A 22,677-nucleotide genomic window follows, 5' to 3' on the forward strand; every position below is an offset into this window, starting at 1 on the left:
AGATGAATGGATAAAGAAGATGTGGCACATATAGACAATGGAATATTACTCAGCCATAAAAAGAAACGAATTTGAGTTATTTGTAGTGAGGTGGATGGACCTAGAGACTGTCATACAGAGTGAAGTAAGTCAGAAAGGGAAAAATACCGTATGCTAACACATATATATGGAATCTAAAAAAAAAAAAAGTTTCTGAAGAACCTAGGGGCAGGAAAGGAATAAAGACAGATGTAGAGAATGGACTTGAGGACATGGGCAGGAGGAAGGGTAAGCTGGGATGAAGTGAGAGAGCGGCATGGACATATATACACTACCAAATGTAAAACAGATAGCTAGTGGGAAGCCGCCGCATAGCACAGAGAGATGAGTTTGGTGCTTTGTGTCCACCTAGAGGGGTGGGATATGGAGGGTGGGAGGGAAGTGCAAGAGGGAGGAAATATGGGGTTATATGTATAGCTGATTCACTTTGTTATACAGCAGAAACTAACACACCATTTTAAAGCAATTATACTCCAATAAAGATGTTAAAAAAATGATACATGATAAAGTAGTAGTTTATTTATTATTATTATCCAAAGTATAAAATGTACATCCTTGAGTCCATACTAAGATAAATAACTAATTGAATAAATATTCAACCAACCAGTAAGTTGGTAGAAGAGAAATACCCTGTATAAAGAATTCTAGATAATGTATGTGGCTATTTCTTTCCTCAAGGAGGTCAAGCATAACTCCCTACTCCTTAGGTGTGCATAGGGACTTCCTTCCAAGATTTCAGTATGGAAAGGTGGGGAAGAGGAGAGTAACTCCACAGTGGGGAGACCTGAGAAACACTACCCTAGTCAGGTGATCAAGGTCAACATCAACAGTGATATGTCATGTTGAAAGTATGTGCCCTTGACATGATGTAATGAAAATGTCACCTTACCTCTGTGGTTTTCCTCCCCCAGACCCATAACCTCAGTTTGGTCATGAGAAAAACATCAGAGAAATATCAATAGAAATTCTCACAAAATACCTGATCAGTATTCCTCAAAATTCTCAAGGTCATCAAAAAAAAGAAAGCCTGAAACGCTGTTAGCCAAGAGGAGCCTGAGGAGACATGGTGACTAAATGTAACTGGGTTTTCTGGATGGGATCCTAGAACAGAAAAAGGATATTAGGTACCTAAGGAAATGTGAGGGAAATAGGGACTTTAGTTAATAATAATGTAGCAATATCAGTTCACTAATTATAAAATGTACCATACTAATGTAAGATGTTAATAATTGGGGACACTTGGTACAACATATATGGAAACTCTCTGTATTATCCTTCCAGTTTTTTCTGTAAATCTAAAACTGTTCTAAAAACAGAGTTTATTTTTTAAAATGTTATCTGGCTGATTCTCCATGTAGGGTCTCCCACTTTGCACAAAATACCTAAATGAAAACCCAGAAATCATCACTAAAACTGATAACCCACTGCTAGATTCTGGGAAGAATTTTCCCCATTTATAAGGCAGGTGCAGCTAAACTGAGGAAAATGACAGGCAGCGTAACCATGTTTCACCCCTGAAATAAAGCATTCCCCCGGCCTGAAAGAAGATGGAATGGGAGAGCATTGCTCCTTTCTCTCCTGTCAGGGCTCTTACTCAGAGACCCAGGATCTGCACTAAGCAGATAATTAATCAGTTGACCTACTGAATGACAGCTGTTTTTGAAGGATTAGCCTTCATCTTGGGGGACAGAGTGACTACCAATAAAACACTGTATGATGGGGGGATATTATAAGCAACAATTATTATTGACATTTTATGAGCACTGTGCTAAAGGTTTAACTTGCATTATTTCCTTTAATCCTCTTAACAACCCCACAAGGTTGGAAAGTGAGAAAAACGAAGCACAGAGAAGTTAAGTGACTTGCCAAGAAATATACAGAAAGTGGCAGAGCTAGAATTAAAATCCTAACAGTCTAATTTTAAAGCCCACACTTTTCTTTTCTTTTTTTAAAATTAATTAATTAATTTATTTTTGCTGTGTCGGGTCTTCGTTTCTGTGCGAGGGCTTTCTCTAGTTGTGGCAAGCGGGGGCCACTCCTCATCACAGTGAGTGGGCCTCTCACTATCGCGGCCTCTCTTGTTGCGGAGCACAGGCTCCAGACGCGCAGGCTCAGTAGTTGTGGCTGCGGGCCCAATTGCTCCGCGGCATGTGGGATGCTCCCAGACCAGGGCTCGAACCCATGTCCCCTGTATTAGCAGGCAGATTCTCAACCACTGCACCACCAGGGAAGCCCAAAAGCCCACACTTTTAACCCTTCTACTGTACTTCATAAAAAACCCTACCAGTAGTGTATACTGAGGGTTGAGATTCTTATTGTACTTTAATTGTGATCTTTATTTGTACTTTACTGTACTGGATTCATTCAACAAATATTTTTTGCATGTCTACTATGTGCCAGGTCCTGTGCTGGCACTGGACACACAAAGGTGAACCAGACATACAGACACATCCCTATACCCAACAGATCCAGAGTTCACTGGATTAAAGGGAGAATACACCATTTCAGCCTGGCAGAACCACACTAGATCTGTGCCTACATACTGGGTACTGACTCAACATGGAACTAAGTATATCAGCTTGCCCCCTTTTTGTGTATCTAATAAATGGGATTCTATAGTATGGAAGTGGACAGTGAGAGAGGCTCAAGGCCAATCACAAAGCCTTGCCAGTTGGTAAACACTGAAATCAAGAGAAAGCGCATCATCCTGAAAACTCAGATAATCACTTCATACAAGTGTTGTTACCTTTCAGCAATCTTATGCTTAGTGTCTTCAACAAGATACAAGAAGAAAGAGCCTCATTGAAACTACAGCAGAAAAACATATAGGTAAAATATGTTGGGACAAAATTTAAAATACAAACAAAAGAATGAGACAACAAAGCTCAGCTGTTACTTTCTCAGGGAGGGCTCTCTGGGACATACAACAGTAGCTCCCTATTTCTAGTCATTATGAAAACATCCTGCTTTGTTTTCTGTATGACACAACATCATGGATTTATCTTGCTAATCTATTTGTTTACTTATCTACTGCCTGTCTTTTCACACTAGAATAGAAGGTCAATAAGAATATGAAAATTATTTGTTTACTACTGAATCGTCAGTACCTAGAACAGCATCTACCACAAAGCAGAAGCTGAACAAATATTTATTCAGTGATTGAATACACAGGCAACAACATACAAATGGAGATGGGTGTAACAAATGGAAAAATTTCAAGGGAACCCAAATTATGACAGCAGAATTTAAACCCACACTGGAGTTAATAAAGATTTTTTTAAAGTGTAAGAGCTCAGGATCAACAACTCAGTGGAAAAGAATGGACAGGCTAGAAGTGAACTGACACTTATAGTCATTTGTTTTTCAACAAAGGTGCCAAAGTGATTCAGGGGAGGAAGAAGAACTTTTCAATAAATGGTACAGATTTTTTTTTAAATGAACCTCAACTGCTACTGTATACAAAAATTATTGAGATAAATCATATATCTAAATGTAAAAGCTAAAACCATAAAGCTTTTAGAGGAAAACAAGGAAAACATCAAAGAATATATTCTTGATTTGAGGGCAGGCAAAGATTCTCAGATCACAGAAAGTAATAACCTTAAAAGAAATTTTTAAATGATATATTAGACTTCATCAAAACTAAAGATATGTGCTCATCAAAAGACACCTTTCAGAAAATGAATAGGCAAGGTGCAGATTTGGAGAAAATATTCACAATACATATATCTGACCAAACACTGGTATCCAGAATATATAAAGAATTCCTACTACCTAAAAATAAAAAGACAAGTAGTCCAATTAAAAGTGGTAAAAAGTTTGGACAGTTCACAAGAGAAGATATACAAATGGTAAATAAGTACATGAAAAAGTATATAACTTTATTAGTCATCAGTGAAATGAAAATTAAAACCACAATAAAATGCCATTATAGACTTACCAGAAAGGCTAAAATTAAAAACAATTATGGCACCAAACATTTGTGACATTGTGAAGCAAATAAAACTGTAATAGTTACTTCGTAGGAAACTAAAATGGTACAATCACACAGGAAAAAAAAATCTTATAATTTCTTGTAAAGCTAAATATACACTGACCTTTTGACCAGTAATTCTAATACTATGTATTAGCTCAAGAGAAGTAAAAGTATATGTTCACAAAAATACTTATACAAAAATGTTCATAGCAGTAATTCATAAAGCCCCAAACTGGAAACACAAGCATATTGATCAATAGGAGAATGGATAATCCTGTGGTATAATCCCACAATGGAATACTACTCATCAATTAAAAGGAAAAACTTATATACCCAACATGAATGAATCTCAAATGCATTATGCTGGTTGAAAGAAGCCTTACACAGAAGAGTATATATTGTATAGTTTAATTTATATGAAATTCTAAACAGGTAAAACTAATTCCTCATGGAAAAATTAGAACAGTAGTTGTCTCTGGGGTTGGTGGTAGGTGTCTCTGGGAAGAGGCATGGGGGAACTTTTTGGGGTGATGATATATTAAGATATACTTCCAATTGAGAAATAACCAAATTGACATTTTAAGCTAGTAAGTTTTGGGGTGATTTGGTAGGCAAGATTAGATTACCAAACAGAATCTATGTCCAAATAAGTATTAGAAATACAGTTATATTAATATGGAAAAATATAAGTAGTGCTGCTTGGAAAAGTAACTGCATTTTGTAAATGTAATAATTTATTACTTATAATGTAATTAAAACCCTTTAATACATGAACAAAAACAAGCAAACTGAGGTAAGCACATATTCAATTCATTTTCTTACATAGTGGAGAGTTAAAAGATACAGTTTCAATTTTGTCTTTATTAATTAGAAATATACTGATTAAAGAATGCTTTTGTAAAAGGAGCATGATAAAGAACTTTCACTTCACTGAAGTAAAACAAATCAAGCAAAATATAATACATATAGTAGAATTCAGAAAAAGCAAAACATAATAAAGTAAAAATTCAGAAAGAATAAGACAATAGACTTAAAACCAAACACCTTATTTTAAAAAAAAAAGATTCTCAGATTGGATTAAAAAATTAAATTCAGATGTATGAATTTATAGGAAATATGCCTAAAACAAAATTAACCAGAAATAATAAAAATAAAAGAATGAGTAAGGAATTATCAGTTTAAACGTATATCCTTTAGAAAAGACTTACCTAAAACCCCAGTTTACCCCTGCTAGATGCTTTTATGACATCCTGTATTTTTTCTGCACAGAATTTATCACAACTGATTAGATTCTGATTTGCAAGACTTTTTTGTTTGTTTGTTTACTTCACATTCTAAGCTCTGTAAGGAAAGGCACCAGCTCTGTTTTGCTCACTGCTTTATCTCCAGTGCCCAGCACAGTGCTTAGAACATAAGAAATACTCATTGAATAGACGTATTCTTAAAATACAATAAATTAAAAAAATAGAAGCACAGATGACAACATTAAGTTCAAACTAAGTAGATTTCAAAGTAAAAAGCAATCAAATAAAACAAAAGAGTAATTTTGAATCTGTCAAAGAAACAATTCTCAGTTGTGAATCTGTTTTTGCAAAAAATATGGAATCAAAAATATATAAAGCAAGAAATATTAGCAATTCAAAGAGAAGACTGATGATGACAGACTATAAAAATATTCAACTCCCTTCCTGACAAAATATCATGACATTACAAAGAAAAGTTAATATCTAATAGATCCATATCAGCAGTGGAAAGTAAAAGGAATTGGCCAGAGGTTTCCACTTCCTGATAGGATAAAGAAGATCTTAAAAGATTGCTACCCTCTTCATAACAATAAGAAAAAAGACAAAATAAAGCTGTCATTTTAAAGCTGTCAAAGAGTGAGTGGTGGACAGAGAGAAACACAAATGAACTACATTCCAGTCAAGAGACAGCCTTTATAGATGAATGGAAAGCAGGGGTTGCTTTCATACCTGGGACCAGCTGCTTACAGTAGGACAATGAGCCTATCATCAGTAGAGTGACTGCTGAAAGGAGGAAAACGAGCCAAATTTTTAATAACAGGGTGGGCTGGCACAGCATATAGGTATCTGGAGCCACAGATGCAAAAGTAAATTTCTCAGCTTGAAATTACTCCTCCATGGGAAGTTTCCCATGAAAGTGGTGGTGCGTGCAGAGCTGGAAAATTGAAATCGTATACTCGTGTACATTAGTTAGGTTTTAGGCCCTGATGGAGTTGAATCCAGAAGTCAACTGAAATGAACTTTAAGCTGCAACTCAAACGCCTTCAAAACTCAAATCCTGAACAGAGCCTGAGTATTTGGGGTTGGGTTGAAGGGCAAAAGGAGATCTCCATAATCTCTTCTGAGACCGGAAATAAAGGGAAACTAACAAAAGCTTTGCCTGTTTTCAGCTAAGCACCACAGATGGTTGAATTTGAATGATCAACCCCTCATGCTAGCGGCCTGACATAAAAAAAAATCACATATCCTATCTGGAAAAACAGAACACAACAAAAAATATTATTTAGCTCAAACGGTACCCACTAAAACCTTTATCTACTCCTGTTTTTCTACACAAGATGTTTCACATGCAATAAATATTTATGAAGACAGGCAAAGAAACAGAAAAATGTGATCCCTCACCAAGAAAAGAAATATTCAATAGAGGCAGAGTCATCAATGCCCCTGATGTTAGAAATAAAGATGAGTGATATAAATAACTTGTGAAGAATTGTAGGTTAAAAATTTAGAGGAAAAGTTAGACATAATAACTGTTGGGATATTTCAGCAGAGAAACCAAAGCTTATAAAAGAACTAAGTCAAAATGTCTAGAACTGAAACATATAATATTAATACAACAGAGTACAATAAAATATCAGAAATGGATGGACTTTATAGAAGACTAGAAAAAAGAAAGAATCAGCAAACTCTAAGAAAGTTCAGTAGAAACCACCCCCCCCAAACTGAAGCATAAAGGAAAAAAGAATGAAAACATTACAAGTGTCAGAGATCTGGGGGCCAATATCACACGATTCAACATACATGTAACTGGGCCCAGAAAGACAGAAATAAAGAAAGATAAATATTTGAAGAGATATTAGCCAAATATTTTCCAAAATTAATGAAAGCTATCAACCCTTGGGTCCAAGAAAATCAGTGAAACCCAAGAAAAAGAAATACAAAGAAAAACACACCTAGACACATCATAGTCAAATGACTGTAAAACCAAGATTAAAAAGAAAATGTTAAAAGCAGTGAGAAATAAAGACACTTTACATTTACAAGAATAATGTCAGATTTTTCATTAGTAACAGTGGAATTCAGAAGACAGCCTTTAAAAAGGCTGAAAGAAAAAAGAAAGAAAAAATTGTCAACCCAAATGATAAGGTGGTAAGCTCTAAGCAGTAGGTTACCACTGATTTTGATTTCTGATTTTACATCTCCTATAACCATAATACATTGTTTAAACTTAAAAACACTTAAAAATATAAGAAAAAAATTATATCATATAGGGGTCATATTTAGTATAAAAGAATCATAAGAAAGCAATTTGATTAATCTTCATCCTTATTACCAAAGACTTAAATGGTAAGCACTATGTTTTTACTAGTGTAAAATATTTCTATCTGAAGATCAACCAACACAACAGAGATTTTATGTGACAATAGCCCTTTTGTAAAGAGATTAAAGGAACAATCACATCTCTTGAGGGCACATCAGGAAACATGAAGGGAAGAGGTGAAATTTGAGGTTTGTTAAAAGGTTTTTCAAGCAAATGGAGAAAAGACCCAGAGTGGGAATCTCTGGATATTTCTGAGAAACACATAATAATAGAGATTTTTTTCCTAGATGGAGGCAGTGAAAACTAAGGTAAAAAGAATATTGATGTCAATAGTGGAGGATCTTGAAAGGTCTAATTTGTAGGCAATGGGAAGGCACTGATTTATTTTAGAGCACAGAAGAGATATGGCCAATATTATACTTTAGGAAAACAAATCCGTACATTCTGAGTACCATGGGTGGGGAAAGAAGAAACTAGAGCCAGGATTATCAGCTTGAATAAGCAGCATTAATACAGGAAAGAGAAAATAGAGACCTGAACTACAGAGATGGCAGTGAAAAAGGAGATACTGCAGGAACCAGATTGACTGAACCTGGCAAATGGCTGGATGTGGAAAGCCAGGGAGAAGAGAAGTTAATTATAAACCACTGTGAATGAAAACATCATACCAATATTCTATTAATAACATATATACATATTTTTTAATAGGGATTGTAATTGTTACATATGTTAAGTCTGAACTTTTGGACGTACATAAAAGAACTAAGAGTTAGTTGGAAATGAAAGTCTGAAGCTTCAAAGAGAGAGAAAGAGTGAACTAGGAATACATATTGGAGGTCATCTCAGTTAAAGCCAAATGAGTAGCTGAAGTTGCTCAGGGAAAGCGTGTATAGAGAGAAAATAGGAGCAAATGGGTCACATGATTCAACCTTGAAGAATATTCAGAAGAGGGCTGAAGAGAGGAGATTTGCAAATGAAAGACCAGAGAAGAACCACCTAGGTATAGGGTCATAGAAGCCAAGGGAGGATGTAGTAGAAAACATGGAAAGCAGGAAAATCTCTAGAGTTATGACTGATCTGCCTCCAAACAAAAAGATTTTTAAAAATACTTTGTGACCCTAATTACCTACAGCAGATATTATTGAGACAAAAGAAACAAAAACATATCTACTGGGACTTCCCTGGCAGTCCAGTGATTAAGATTCTGTGTTCCCAATGCAAGGGGTGCGTGTTCGATCCCTGGTCGGGGAACTAAGATCCCGCATGGCCAAAATAAAAAAAAAAAAAAACCATATATACTTCCTCATTGCTACCTCAAGGAATGCCCCACAGAGCTAGTTTTGTAGAATTTGTGGAATTCATTTACAAAATTATAAACTGGAAATCACAGTTTTCATAGATATTTCAAGACTATGTCCTAAATTTGCAAAAACAGATGCTTACAGAAGCTGTTAGCAAGTCACAAAATGCTTCAGATACCATTAGGTATCAAGTTAGGTATGAAATTAGGTTCATTTATTCATAAATAAACTAATAAATTAAAAAATAATATAACTAAGCAAATATTTATTGAGTACCTACTATGTGTCGAGAACTATTCTAGGCACTGGAATAGAAACTGTTTCTCCTTTTACTAAAGAAAATGGAATATATTATAGATAGCTATAAAATTCTAGTAAATTACATGATGAGTCTTGTAATACTAAAATTGCTGCCCTGTTCCTTGTTTTTAAGGTTCATCTATCTTTGCTCTGGATCCTGGTCTCTCTTATGGCCATGAAATAAACCAGTCATTTACAGGTTAATTACCATGGTGGACTGGTTATTTTCTTTTCTGTGATCAGAGAAAATAGTTAACACCATGAACAGATAAGAGAAGTTAAGAACTGAGAATGGGGACTGGGCATAGGTGTTCACTGATAACATTCCAGATGACTCCTCAAAGGAGAGGTGACAATGGAAGCCATCAGAAGGAGTCAAAGAGTAAATGGGTATTTAAAGCAAGGAGGAGATAGCACCCTTTAGCCTCACCTCATTTCATCTACTGTCTTCAACCTAATTCAACAAATATTTATAAAGGAAGTACTGATATCCAATACTGTGGTTGCTTTTTGTGAAAGAAAGACTTGGAGAAATTAACCCACAAATAGATCACTCTGTGCCAATGGTTCTCACCTTGCACTGTGCATCAGAGTCACATGAAGAACTTTTTGTAAATACGTATGCTCAGTCTCTATTTCTGGAGATTTTGATTCAATCAGTTTAGAAAAGGGTGCAGGCATCAATATTTTTTAAAAGCACCCTGTTGATTCTAATGTGTGGGCTATGCTAGAATACCCCAAAAGCCCAATCAGCATGTCAACTGTGAGACTTTTCTTTGGGCAACAGAAAGCAGCAAGTGAAAAGTTGAAGCTCACACTATCTGTTTAGTTGGTCTTTACTGGCTATTCAAAGAAGTTCAAGAAATTTGGCATGATTATTTTCTTAGTGCCTTTTTAAAAGCCATAATTTGATCATAAATTTATAAACCAGCTCAATAAGAGCCTGGAATTTTCACAGAGAACAGCTTCCAGAGTTTTTCTTTCTTTCTTTCTTTTTTTCTTTTTTTAAGTAACTTACGATGTAGTAGTGGCTACAATGGGGAACTAATTACTACATAATCATTTCAAGAGAGCAATTAATTTGTGTTTCCTTTTGTTCTTTTCTCCAAAAGAAGTGTTTACATAATCCAACATATTGTCAGTAAAGAAGAATTTACAAGTGGGAACAATTCCATTTCTGCTGATGTGTTACATTTGGCTTTGTAATTGAGAACCTGGATCCATGGTACCTACAAATAAACATGGGTCTTCCCAGGCCTGACACTTATCATTTAGACAATCATTGGATCATGGTCTGACAGTAACTTGGTCTGGAAAAAATCATTTTGATAGACAGAATAGGATGTTTAAATGAGACTCTGTCTGAGTTTATAGTTGAGACCAACAGGTATCACATTCTAAAGGGAGTGCTAAGGCCATCTAGGCCTTCCATGTAGGACTTGGAAAGAAGATGCCCCTGCCTCCAAGTTAAGGTGCTGGTTTCCCAACTCTGCACTGTGTAAAAAGGGTAACAGTTCATGAGAGCCCCATATTGAGGATTTCTTAGGGTTTCTTGAGAGTTCCTTCCAGAGAACCACTTGTAGGACCTACAGTGTATTTCCCCAGAGTATAGTGTGGGAACAGAGACTGGTACCTGATTCATGCCTAAAAATTCCAAAAGTTAGTGGGCAGGAGAAGAGAGCTGCTTTGCAGAAGACTTGCATTTCAATCTAATGGTTGAAGACATGTGAGTTTTCCCATGGACCAAATGGACCTATGAAAGATACCCAGGCTTAAAAGGACTTTGACATGGAAGCAACCCAAGTGTCTATCAGTAGATGAATGAATGAACACAAGGTGGTATATACTTACGATAGAATATTAACCAGCCTTAAAAAGAAAATTCTGACACGTGCTACAACATGGATGAGTCTTAAAGACACTATGCTAAGTGGAATAAGCCAGTCACAAAAGGACAAGTACTGTATGATTCTGCTCATATGAAGTATCTTGAGTAGTGAAATTCATAGACATAAAGTAGAATGGTGGTTGCCATGGGCTGCATGGAAGGAAGAATGAGGAGTTGGGGGTCAATGGGCACAGAGTTTCAGTTTGGGAAGATGAAAAAGTTCTGGCGATGTATGGTGGTGATGGTTGCACAACAATGTGAATGTACTTAATGCCACTGAACTGTGTGCTTAAAAATAGTAAATTTTATGTTGTGTCTGTTTTACCACAATTAAAAAAAGAAACAAAAACAGGCCCTGACCAAGAGAATTTCCTGGAAGAGTGAGATGATCCCCACAGAAGAAGGGTCTGGATGGGCCCCTGGAAGCCAGGGGCTGAGAGGGGATTATAACCTGTCAGTCAGGAGAGGCAAACCCACATCAGGGATGGCTATCAGGAGATTGCTAGCCCCGAGAGTCCTCTAAGAATTTATAAAAGCAACTCATGATAAAAAGAGAATGCTGATGTCTGATATAGAGGGCCCTGAAACCAACTTAGGACAGCATCAGTCTTGTAAGGCTTTGCCCTCTCATCCAACCTCCTTGCACCTGTCTTAGGGGAGGAAGTGAAGTGAGGAAGAGTCACAAAGCCCACTATGACCCTCTCCTGACCATAGGCTTCTAATCCTGGGCAAGGGGAAAAGCTCAGAGACTATTTAACACCTGAGTATGTCAGAAGAGCTGTGGAATCTACCAGACTTCACTCAAGAGTAGGGAAGATTGATTCAACAGAGTAGGTTTAAAGGAAGAGGGGTGACAAAGAATCAAATGGCATTCTGCTGGCATCCTAGAAGTCTAACTTCTTTAATCACCCAGTTAGAGAGAAATCTCTCCTTGGAGCTTAGAGGATGGCTCACGGAGAATCATCCATTTCACTTCTCTTCTTCTTCCCCACCTTCAGGAAGCCAGACTGGTCTCTTAATCATCATCTAAGGAAATACCCCAGGGAACACAGTATCTGGGAAGAGGTCCCACACCCAAATAAATAAATAACAATTTTCTACTCATGGCTTATAAAGGAGGAAGGGAATACAGAGGTGCTGCTATGTGGCCAGCAAGACTGTCACTAAAATGACTGCCAGTTCCTCCATCACAGCCCTAGCTTTCCCCTTCTGCAATGTTGATGTGGCAGACCAAAATAATTATTTGTGGCTGCATGCATTCATTTATTCAATACACTTTTATTGAGTACCATTATATATAAAACACCAAAAGGAATAAAAGATAGCTAAGACATGAACATATGCTTTGATGGACATATGTTCTAGTGGAGGAAAACATACAGACTCACCATTAACTGTAATATAGGTCAAAGAGAGGAACAAATAACCATGAGATTAGAAGGTTTATAGAGAGAAGGTTACATTTAAATTAAGCTTTGAATGATGGGACAATTTTGAGGGGAGATGGCATAATTGGAACAGAATAACTAAAGTGGAGAGGATGTTAGAGCGAAGATCAGAGGGCAGAGAGGCAGGTGGCTGATTTGTAGACTATGAAGTAGTTGAGTTTGTAATTTGCATAGAATACTCTGAAAACAGAAATGAGGGCCAGGGGCAGGAAGATTGTTTGGTATGAGATTTCCAAGGGCCTCAAAGGCCAGAAGTTTGTACTTTAATAGGTAATGGGGGAGTAATTTAATGTCTATGAGTGGGTGAATGATGCAATCTAAAATATGGTTTAGGAAGAACAAATAGAAGGCTATTACAATTGCTCAGTCAAGAGGTAATGAAGCCCTTGAGTAGGATGGTTGCCGTGGCAACTGGAAAGGAGGAACCGGATGGGAGAGGTTTTGGGGAGGTAGAATAAATGGGGCTTGGCTCCTGATTGCATATGCCCTTTCCACACCCTCTGTTTGACCTTCATTCCTTCCCTCTTTTGATCATAAAGGTGTATAATGTGTCCCTTAATACCCTGACTTATATTTCCTGGAAAATTTCTCATCAGTGTTACGTAAGGCTTCATTTGCAGTATCTATGAAAGACTCCCCAAAGGACAATTCTTGATGTTCAAAATGAAGAAGTAATATTCTACATCTACATTCCTGCTTTAATTTCTCTGTATTCTAGACTTACAGGTAAAGTTTTACCCCTTTTATCCTAGGATCCTTACTGTCAGAAAATGTAAGCACACATTAGTACATTTCTCATGAAGTTCCTGCTGCTCATGCGAAATGGAAATCAGGATCATAAAAGTAAAGTTATTAAAAACGATAGTAAATTCCTTTCTTTATTCCGTTATTCAGCTTTAGGAGCATCTCTGTTCTCTAAGAGCCTCAGAGTATTAATTTTATATATTTAGGAACAAAAGAACTTAACGATATTCATATTCATGTACAATATTTATAAATACATAATTCTAAAGTACAGATCTATTCAGAAGTTAATGTATACTATAGTATAGGTAGATCTCATTCCAGAATTTGAGTTCAGTAGCTCTCAACATATCGTTTTTTGTCTTCATAAAATTCTGAGATAAGAAATCACTCCAGAGGAAATTCCCTGGTGGTCCAGTGTTTAGGACTCTGCGATTTCACTGCCGAGGGCCTGGGTTTGATCCTTGGCTGATCCCTGGTTGGGGAACTAGAATCCCACAAGCCACGTGGTGTGGCCAAAAAAAGAAATCCTTCCAGATATTCTTGTATATGGATTCCTGGGCTAGGGACTGAGGTGATACCACCTGATTATTAGAGTCGAGAGTTTGGTATCTGGTGGGGTAGGGGTTGAGTGGAGGTGGGAGGGACAAAACCAAGACGGCAACACTTGAATTCTGACTGGGAACGCTACTTTTGACACTGGCACAAATAAAACACACAGAACATACAAGGCCACACAAATAAGTCAGTTTCTGAAAAGTGAGATTGTCACAAGGCTCACAATTGGGCTGGAAATTTGGGAGTGTCAGTAATAATTTTTGTGTCTAAGGACAGAAGGTATCTGAGCTATACAAACAAGGGGGTGTACACTATGAACCCAAATGAACAATTCATGGGTGAGGAGACTGTGACTACATTAGCACAGGAAGGGGTGCATAATGACAGAATCAGTTTCCCCCATCTGAGTCAAATATCTTCATAGAGAGGTTTTTTTCTTATGGTAATAAAAGTTGTGAATTGCCAGAATATCTATACATATTCAAAATACATTCATAATACATTTTACATCCTGACAAATTCATTTTGGATCATCTCTTTTAATAATCCTAATATTTAAAATTTGCATTTACTGTACACCGTACATGGCTGGGCTTCACCTGAAATTATATGTAAAACTATGTGTGTATGTATATTTTTCTAGAGAGGGTCTCTAGCTTTCATCAAACTCAAACCTATAACTCTAAAATGATTAAGACCCAATGAATAGATAATTAAAAATTGAGGACCTTTTTCCCCTCATAAAATCAGGGCTTTTTAGCATAAATTCTGACATAAATATTGTACTTACATCAAGAGCCACAGATTGCTTGGCCCACGACTTCTTCACTTGATCATACATAATTGTATTGTTGATGCCAAGGCCACAAAAGATGACAAAAGCCTAGGAAAGAGAAAGCTCACTAACTAAAAATTGCAATAACTCATTGGCATAATCTAATATAAAAGCAGGCAGTCATCAGGAATGGGCCTTAAATATAATTTTATTGTATACAGAGGTAGGCCTTGGGGAAATACGTACATTAAAATTCTTAATTACTATTGTCATGTAACAACTTTATCACTCACATTGCACATGAGAAAAATTATTAAGTTAATGTCATTGCGAAGAAATGACTTTAAATACATTTAAAAACGTACAGTCCGTTTAAATGCATTCTTTATTTAGGTTGTGAACTGATTTTAGTAATTTCATCCCATTTAACCAATAGCCACCTCTTTCAGCAGCTAGGCTATAAAATATTTTGGTAAGGAAACCAAGTGAGTGTAAATGAGGTAAATGTTAAGGGGACAGAGGATTCAGATTTAGAACCAATTAGTAAAGAAGCCCTGATGTAGCCTCAACTGGAGAAAAAAAATCATGGGGTTTTCATGTTGGCTACTGGTACAAAGTCTACTAGGAAGCCTGTTCAAGGCTAACCTCTCTAGCTAGAGGGCAGACTGGAGTAAACAGAAGCTTGTAGACATAAGAAAGGTGATGGCAGTACACCTGGCAGAGCTGGCTAGAGGTCTCATGACTGAACACACACAAACAAGACAAAGATAAGACAACACTTTGGAGAGAAGAGCAAGGCAATTCAACTCTGTAAAAAACAATCAATTAGGGTAAAAACATCTAATTCATGAAAAAAGAGAATCAAATCTTACCTAAACATTGATATATCCTTTAAACCTTCCTTTAAATTTCATCACACTGTCAAAGTATAATGATTAATAAATGTCAAATAATAATTATTTATCCTTCCTAATGGGGGCAAGCTGTAACCAGGAGACTACTGGTGACTCAGCTGTAACCCCTGGTTCACAAATTTATTTTCTTACCTCAAAAAGTCGTTGATCTGCGTCATCGAAAGGTTTCCCATCAAGTCTATTTAACACTTGAGCCACTCCTGTGAGAAGAGGTTGGGATATGTGGTCATTTTCGGTGCTGGACACCATGTTGCTACAATACAGTAAGATGACTCTATGCTCCTTTAAGTGCACACACTCAGCTTAATCCCTGGTTACTCTCACACCTGCTGCCTCCGTGAGAGCAGATCTGAGGTGTACAGGGATGCAGTCTATTTTCCAGCTGTGATATCCAGACCAGGTCTCAGGGAAGCCTGGAGTTCTACCAGGCATCAATCAGATTCCCTAAAAATGGTTTTCAAGACGACTGTGCACAATAATTGATGTATCTGGCATACACATATATACACAATTACATACGTATACACATATACATATACATACTTGAATATCTATAACTGTATGTATATATAAACACATATACACATGCAATACATTAAAAATTTTTAATTATATATAAATTAAAAATATATAAAAATATAATGTACATAATTATATAAATATAAAAAATTTTAAATATGTATAACTAAATTTTTTTTTCAATTCTCTGAAGCACAGCGCTTGAGTTCAGGCAGCATGGCATAGTGATTAAGAACATACGCTCTGGAGTTAGACAGTCTTGGTTTGAATTTTCAACTCCACCATTAGTGGTGTTACCATGAGCATGTTACCTAACATTTTTAACACTGAATTTCCTCATCAGTAAAATGAGGATTAAAATGTTAACTGTCTCAGTGGGTTATGAAGATTAAATGAGATAACATTTGATTAATGTTTGGAAAGCATATTGTTCCACACGGAGAGAACATTCAAGAACTGTTAGGAATTATGATACAGTTAACTTTCAAAGCAAGGTTAGCTTTGTTGCCTGCTCCCAATGGGGTTAAACTAGCTTTAACAAATTTAACTTGTGTGTGTCTTCTTTCCAAAGTTCATTTCCAGCATTATACCAGATGTTTGGGGCACGACTATTAAAGCACACAAGTCTAACTGGAAAAATTCAACAATCTTGAAAACCATTCCCTTGTATCCCTATTTAGTATAAACAAAAATGACTGTAATTCTAAAGCATGCTTGTATTTTTTAAAACACCTAACTTCGCATCAGGGAGGTAAGTCGTCATATGCTAGAAGACATGTATAATAAAATACAAAGCTTTTAGTGTGTAACAGGCAAACTACAGTCTTAGTTTTGAAAGAATAACAGATGTTTACTGTTAGAAATGAAATGTAGGACTGCATGTGAGATTGCCATTGGACATCTACAGATAACGTATGGTGTTTCTTATGAAATTTCTCTTCTCTTTAAACTTAAATATTACATATTTTGGGAATTCCCTGGAGGTCCAGTAGTTAGGACTCCACGCTTCCAGTGCAGGGGGCAGGGGTTCTCTGGTCAGGGAACTAAGATCCCGCATGCTGCACAGCGTGGCCAAAAAAAAAAAACCATCTTAAATATATTTAAAATTCTACCCATGATGTAATTCAATGCTTTGTACTAGGGGCTCAAATTCTCAAATCTTAGAATATACTTTATGTTCAATAATGTACTAGTATTTTCTGCAAATTAAGCAAACTGATGAAAAAATTCTCTTAGAATTCAAGTCTTAACAATATTTACAGAATACTGAATCCTTTGGTAAGTCTAATATCTTAGAGTTTAAGAAGCAACCTTAGGGTGAAGCAAAGAGAGGCAAATAGTTACATTAGTTACCAAATGTATTAGTTACCTTATGTCTCTTAGAAAAATAACACATTTTCATTGTGTTTAAATAACTAATGTCTCCATCCTTCTTGACTTTAACAACTGGCCCCTTCTCGCCCAGACTTCTTTCTTAGGTTTGAGATTTCCCAACTGAATTTTCAAGGAAAGGAAAGGAGCAGGGAGGGGGAGAAAAATTGGAAACTGCTTTGGTCCACAATTCCCTTATTCAGGAATTGGACCTATTTTGGAACCATCCAGGCAGAAAGACACATGTACAGTATATGCCTAACAATGCACGTCCTTTCTTCCTTTGCATTTACTCCACGTGTAAAAGCATAGATGTAAATATACAGATGTACTAGGAGTTAAGAAGCTGGAGTTTTACTTGGGACTCTGCTACTAACTCACTTTGTGACCTTATGCAAGTCTTTTCTCTCTCTTTGGGCCTCAGTTTCCACAGGGTAAGATAAAAGAGTTCAGTTAGCTGCTTTCTGAAATCCCCTCCAACTTCAAAAAGATTGGTTCTTATTTAAAGGAATAAATATTTGTTCATTGTCCTGATTAACACTGATTCATCAGAAGTCTTCACTTACGAGATTACACAAGAGTATGAGACATAAGTTGATGAGTCCTGGACATAAAAAGGGGAACATTTAAAAAAGAGATGGATGTATTTTAAAGTAAATTGTACTTCTTTATAAAAGAAGTTTGAACTATTTAGGTAATGTCTTACCAATTATTTGGTGGTTGCTATTCCAAATAGGTACGCAGAGAACCGATCTTATGTGAAAACCAGATATCTGTTCAGCCTAGGATAAAAGAAATTAACTAAAATTAAATATTATCTACCCATTTCTGACATATAGCTCACCACTCTTCATAACAGATATTTAAAAATAACTTTTAAAAAGACATAATCTAATTGTAATGCATATACTCACGTCTCTTTTCATTTAAAACATCACAATGCACATCCCAAGGAAATCATGCCCTAACCAAATACGAATCAACCAATAAACCCTACACGCACACTACCTCTCCCAATCCCTGCACCCACATAAAGCTGAATGTAAAACTATCTTGATCACGATCACACCACCAGACAAGAATTCTGGCAACTGTTTCTCTCTGAGTATTTAAAGCATTTTAATTAAACCAGTGGTCAATATTTCTCTTTGAGCACATCTTTTAGTAAAAAAATTGAGTCTATAATGCTGTTACATGTGTATTTACTTTTTTAAAATTTATTGAAGTATAGTTGATTTACAATGTTGTGTTAATTTCTGCTGTACAGCAAAGTGATTCAGTTATACATATGTATACACTCTTTTTTTAAAGATTCTTTTCCATTCTGGTTTATCACAGGATACTGAATATAGCTTCCTGTGCTATACAGTAGGACCTTGTTGTTTATCCATGTATTTACTTTTAATATTCTGTATTTCTAACATTACTGATTTATTACATATGTTGCAAAATCATATAAAAATAAAAGTCACGAAAGATAAGATAAGGGTTCAGCAATCTTTCTGTACCCTAACAGATTGTCAGGAGATGATATATATGAAATACAAAAGTATAATTATCAGCATCAGACAAATGTCATTCAGTAACAAGCTCCACTTAATATTAAAACCAATGATCCATATTTGAATTGCTAGATAAGAGCTACTAAAGACTGAAAGGGTGTTAGTGAATTGATATGACCTTGGTTTCTAGTGAGAAAGGTCAACCTGTCATCCCAATCCAATCAGAGAAAAAATAAAACATTGAGGTTCTAGATTATGGTTATTGGGATAAAAGATATTTTTATATTTTAAAACATTTACTGTAGAAGTTAAGAGCTACATATTTGTTGAAGTTGGAAGTTAATTTATACACCTAAATTTTATATTTGGATTTTTTTTTTGGTTTTCCTCTGAGGAATTAATTTTTCAGATATCTTCTACTCTTGATACCAGTATATTAGTTTGTTTTTTAAAGTAATTTTTTGATCTTTTCCTTGAAATCTTTCCCTATTCCTAGCTCATGAAGATATTCTCCTATTATTTCCCTAGAATCTTTATTGTTTTAACTGTTACTTTTAGATTTACATTCCAACTGAAAATAATTTTTGAGTATAGTGTGAGCTGAGAGTCAAGATTCTTTTTTTTTTTTTTCTTGGTGGATATCCAACTGGACCAGAACTAATTCTGTGGGGCAGGGGAAATGCCTCTCCCCACCACTATCTGGTACCACTTTTTTCATTAATCATGTGTCCATATATGTAAGGATCTGTTTCTGGACTCTGTTCTACTTCATTGATTTATGTGTCTACCCTTATACCAATATCATACTGCCGTGAATAATAAAGTCTTATAATACATCTTGGTATCTGGTGGTGTAATTTCTCCAACTTTTTCCTTCTTTAAGATTGTCTTGACCATTGTTGGCCCTTAGCATTTCCATATTAATTTTAGAATCAACTTGAAGTACACACACACACACACACACACACACACACACACACACACACTTACACTGCTGAGATTTTTATTAGGATTCTATTGAATTTATCAGTCAATTTGACATATTTACATCATTGAGTCTCTCAATCTATAATATCCCTCTATTTAGAGTTCTTAAAAATTTCTCTAAGCCAACTTTTATAGTTTTCTATGCAGAAGTCTTACATATAATTTGTTATATTTGTACCTGGTGCTTTAAAAGTTTGTGTTATTATAAATGGTATTATTATTTTCTAATGCTTTTAATTGACATATAGAGACATAATTGATTTTTGTATATTGAACTTGGATCTATCAATCTTGCTAAATTCAATTATTAACTTTAATATCTGTAGTGCTTTGGATTTTCTAGGCATATTATCATGTCATCTTACTCTTCAATTCTATGCCTCTTAATATGTGATTTTAGATCATGTGATTTTTTTCTTTTTCCATTTGTTAAGAGCATAAATTACATCAATTGATTTTTGAGAATTCCAGAAAAAAACAAAGAAAGCCAAAAGCCTGGGCATAAATCATTCATCAATGCACTCTTTCATTATATATTTATTTACCACCTCCTATGCACCAGACACATTGCTGGGTATTAAGGATATAAAAATGAATTCAAACAGTTATTACCCTTGAGGAGCTCACCTAGTCAAGACAGAAGTAGTTAAGATAAAATAAGTGTCCAAGTAAAGAACGTTCAGAATACCACAGAAAAGCCAGCAACTGACTGTGTTTAGAGAAATCTGGAGCAGTTTTAGCTCCTTAAAAGTGGGTCTTCAAAGATGAGGGTGACAATTATGATGACAAGATAACATTTACTAGATGATCACTTGGTATCAGGCACCTTGTTCTGCACTTTCACATGCATTATTGCATATACTTACTCAAACAACCCTATGAAGTAGGTACTGTTAACATCTTCCATTATCAGATAAGACCTAGAGACACTGACTGCTTTGAAAGTGGAAAGACTGGTTCGAAGGAAGCCAATCACAAACACATCCATCAAAGTTATCTTCCAAAAGAACAAAGTGGTTTTCTTCCTCTCCCTAAGGAGAGAGTCTGAATAACAGCAATGTCAGTGAGCACAAAGAGAAAGAAGTCAATTTTAGAGAGGTCTGGGAGGTGTAATCTATAGACTTGGGCTGGCCTGAGTAGCACTAGGATGCTGGGGTGTGTTTTGTTTTCCTGAGGGTCATACACAATTGTCGGCGGTCCCGCCCCAGCACTGAGCAGTAGGCACAATTGGCTCTGCCAGCTCCTGGGACAACTGTAGCCCCTGTCTAACCTCTCCCGGGAAATCTGAAGCAGCTGAGGGTAGAGGTCACAGTGCAAGAAGAAAGGGAACATGGACTGAGTGACAGAAAGAAGGAGAGAGACAGCCTGAGAGGCTTGGTGGTGACAAAAATAAACCTCAGGTTCTTTGTCAGTGAAGTAAAAGATAATTTTGCTTACCAAAAAATTAGTGTAGTTCCCCTAAAGAATTTTTGTTGTAGGGAGGTAGGAGTATGCGTTCTCCCATCCCTACAAAAGATAATATTGAGGTTCCTGGTTTGAGGAAGGGCGGTGGAGCTCCTTGAGGTGGGGAACACAGGAAGTTTGAGGGAAATGATTCCAAATTCAAGCTGACACACATTACAATTGAAAGGGCAAGGGGAAGGGAGAGTGAAGAAGGAGCCCCTCGTATTAACTGCGTGGGTAAAATCACCAAGAAAGAGCTCGTCCAATAAAAAGACAAAAAGGATGAAAAATTGAATCTGAGGGGACACAATATTTAGGACAGGAAAAAGAAGGCAGGATGGAAAAGAACTCCAAAGCTCATATTCTTCAGCTCAGGCTTTATAGCATTCCTAATGTGTGAACACATTGCTAACAGCCTTTCTGGAAATAGATTTATTGACGTGTATCCAGAGTCTAAAAAGTACAAACACCCTTTGCCTTATCAATTTTATGTCTAGGAATTTATCCTATGGCAATTATCATAGCTATGCACAAAAGTTTACATATAAAGGTATGAATCATAGCATTATTTATGATAATGATATATCAGAAATAACCTGAACATTCCACTGGAGGGAGTTAGTTAAGTAAATCATAGCACAGTAGAATATTATCCATCTAATTAAAATCATGCTATAGAAGAATATTTGTAAACAGGAAAAATTGTAATACATTAAGTGATAGTAGTGTGGGCATCTGTGGGTGTACAAACACATATTACATATATTGGAAAATCCTGGAAAAATTATAACCATAATAGTTGCCTTTGAATTGTTTGTCCATGGGAGTCTTTGTTTGTTTCTTTGCTTTTAAAATTAACTTTATTTTTTATTTATTTATTTTATTTATTTTTTTTGCATTACACGGGCCTCTCACTGTTGTGGCCTCTCCCGTTGCGGAGCACAGGCTCCGGACGCGCAGACTCAGTGGCCATGGCTCACGGGCCCAGCCGCTCCGCGGCATGTGGGATCTTCCCAGACCACGGCACGAACCCGCGTCCCCTGCATCGGCAGGCGGACTCTCAACCACTGCGCCACTAGGGAAGCCCTAAACTTTATTTTTTAAAAACAGTTTTAGGTTCATAACAAATGAGGCAAGTACAGAGAGTTCCCATATACCCTCTGCCCCAACACATGCACATCAACACCCCTCACTATCAACATCCCCCACTAGAGTGGTACATTTGTTGCAACTGATGAACCCACACTGATTCATCATTATCATTCAAAGTCCATAGTTTATATTAGGGTTCACTCTTGATGCTGTATGTTCTATGGGTTTATAAATATATAAATATATATATTTAAAC

General features: G+C 36.2%; 1 protein-coding gene across 1 annotated transcript in view; it reads right to left on the bottom strand.

The window, feature by feature from the left end:
• The window catches only part of PDE11A (phosphodiesterase 11A), a 406,648-nt gene that overhangs the window by 161,293 nt on the left and 222,678 nt on the right, over positions 1 to 22,677 (bottom strand). Inside the window, exons 7-9 of the mRNA XM_024732913.1 lie at positions 18,104 to 18,179; positions 15,640 to 15,707; positions 14,609 to 14,701 (exon numbers count right to left, since the gene is read on the bottom strand). Coding sequence (XP_024588681.1) covers positions 14,609 to 14,701; positions 15,640 to 15,707; positions 18,104 to 18,179 — 237 coding nt within the window. The remainder of the gene's footprint in view (positions 1 to 14,608; positions 14,702 to 15,639; positions 15,708 to 18,103; positions 18,180 to 22,677) is intronic.

Source organism: Neophocaena asiaeorientalis, unplaced genomic scaffold, assembly GCF_003031525.2.
Source record: "Neophocaena asiaeorientalis asiaeorientalis breed wild unplaced genomic scaffold, Neophocaena_asiaeorientalis_V1.1 scaffold96, whole genome shotgun sequence".
Classification (NCBI taxonomy): Eukaryota; Metazoa; Chordata; class Mammalia; order Artiodactyla; family Phocoenidae; genus Neophocaena; species Neophocaena asiaeorientalis.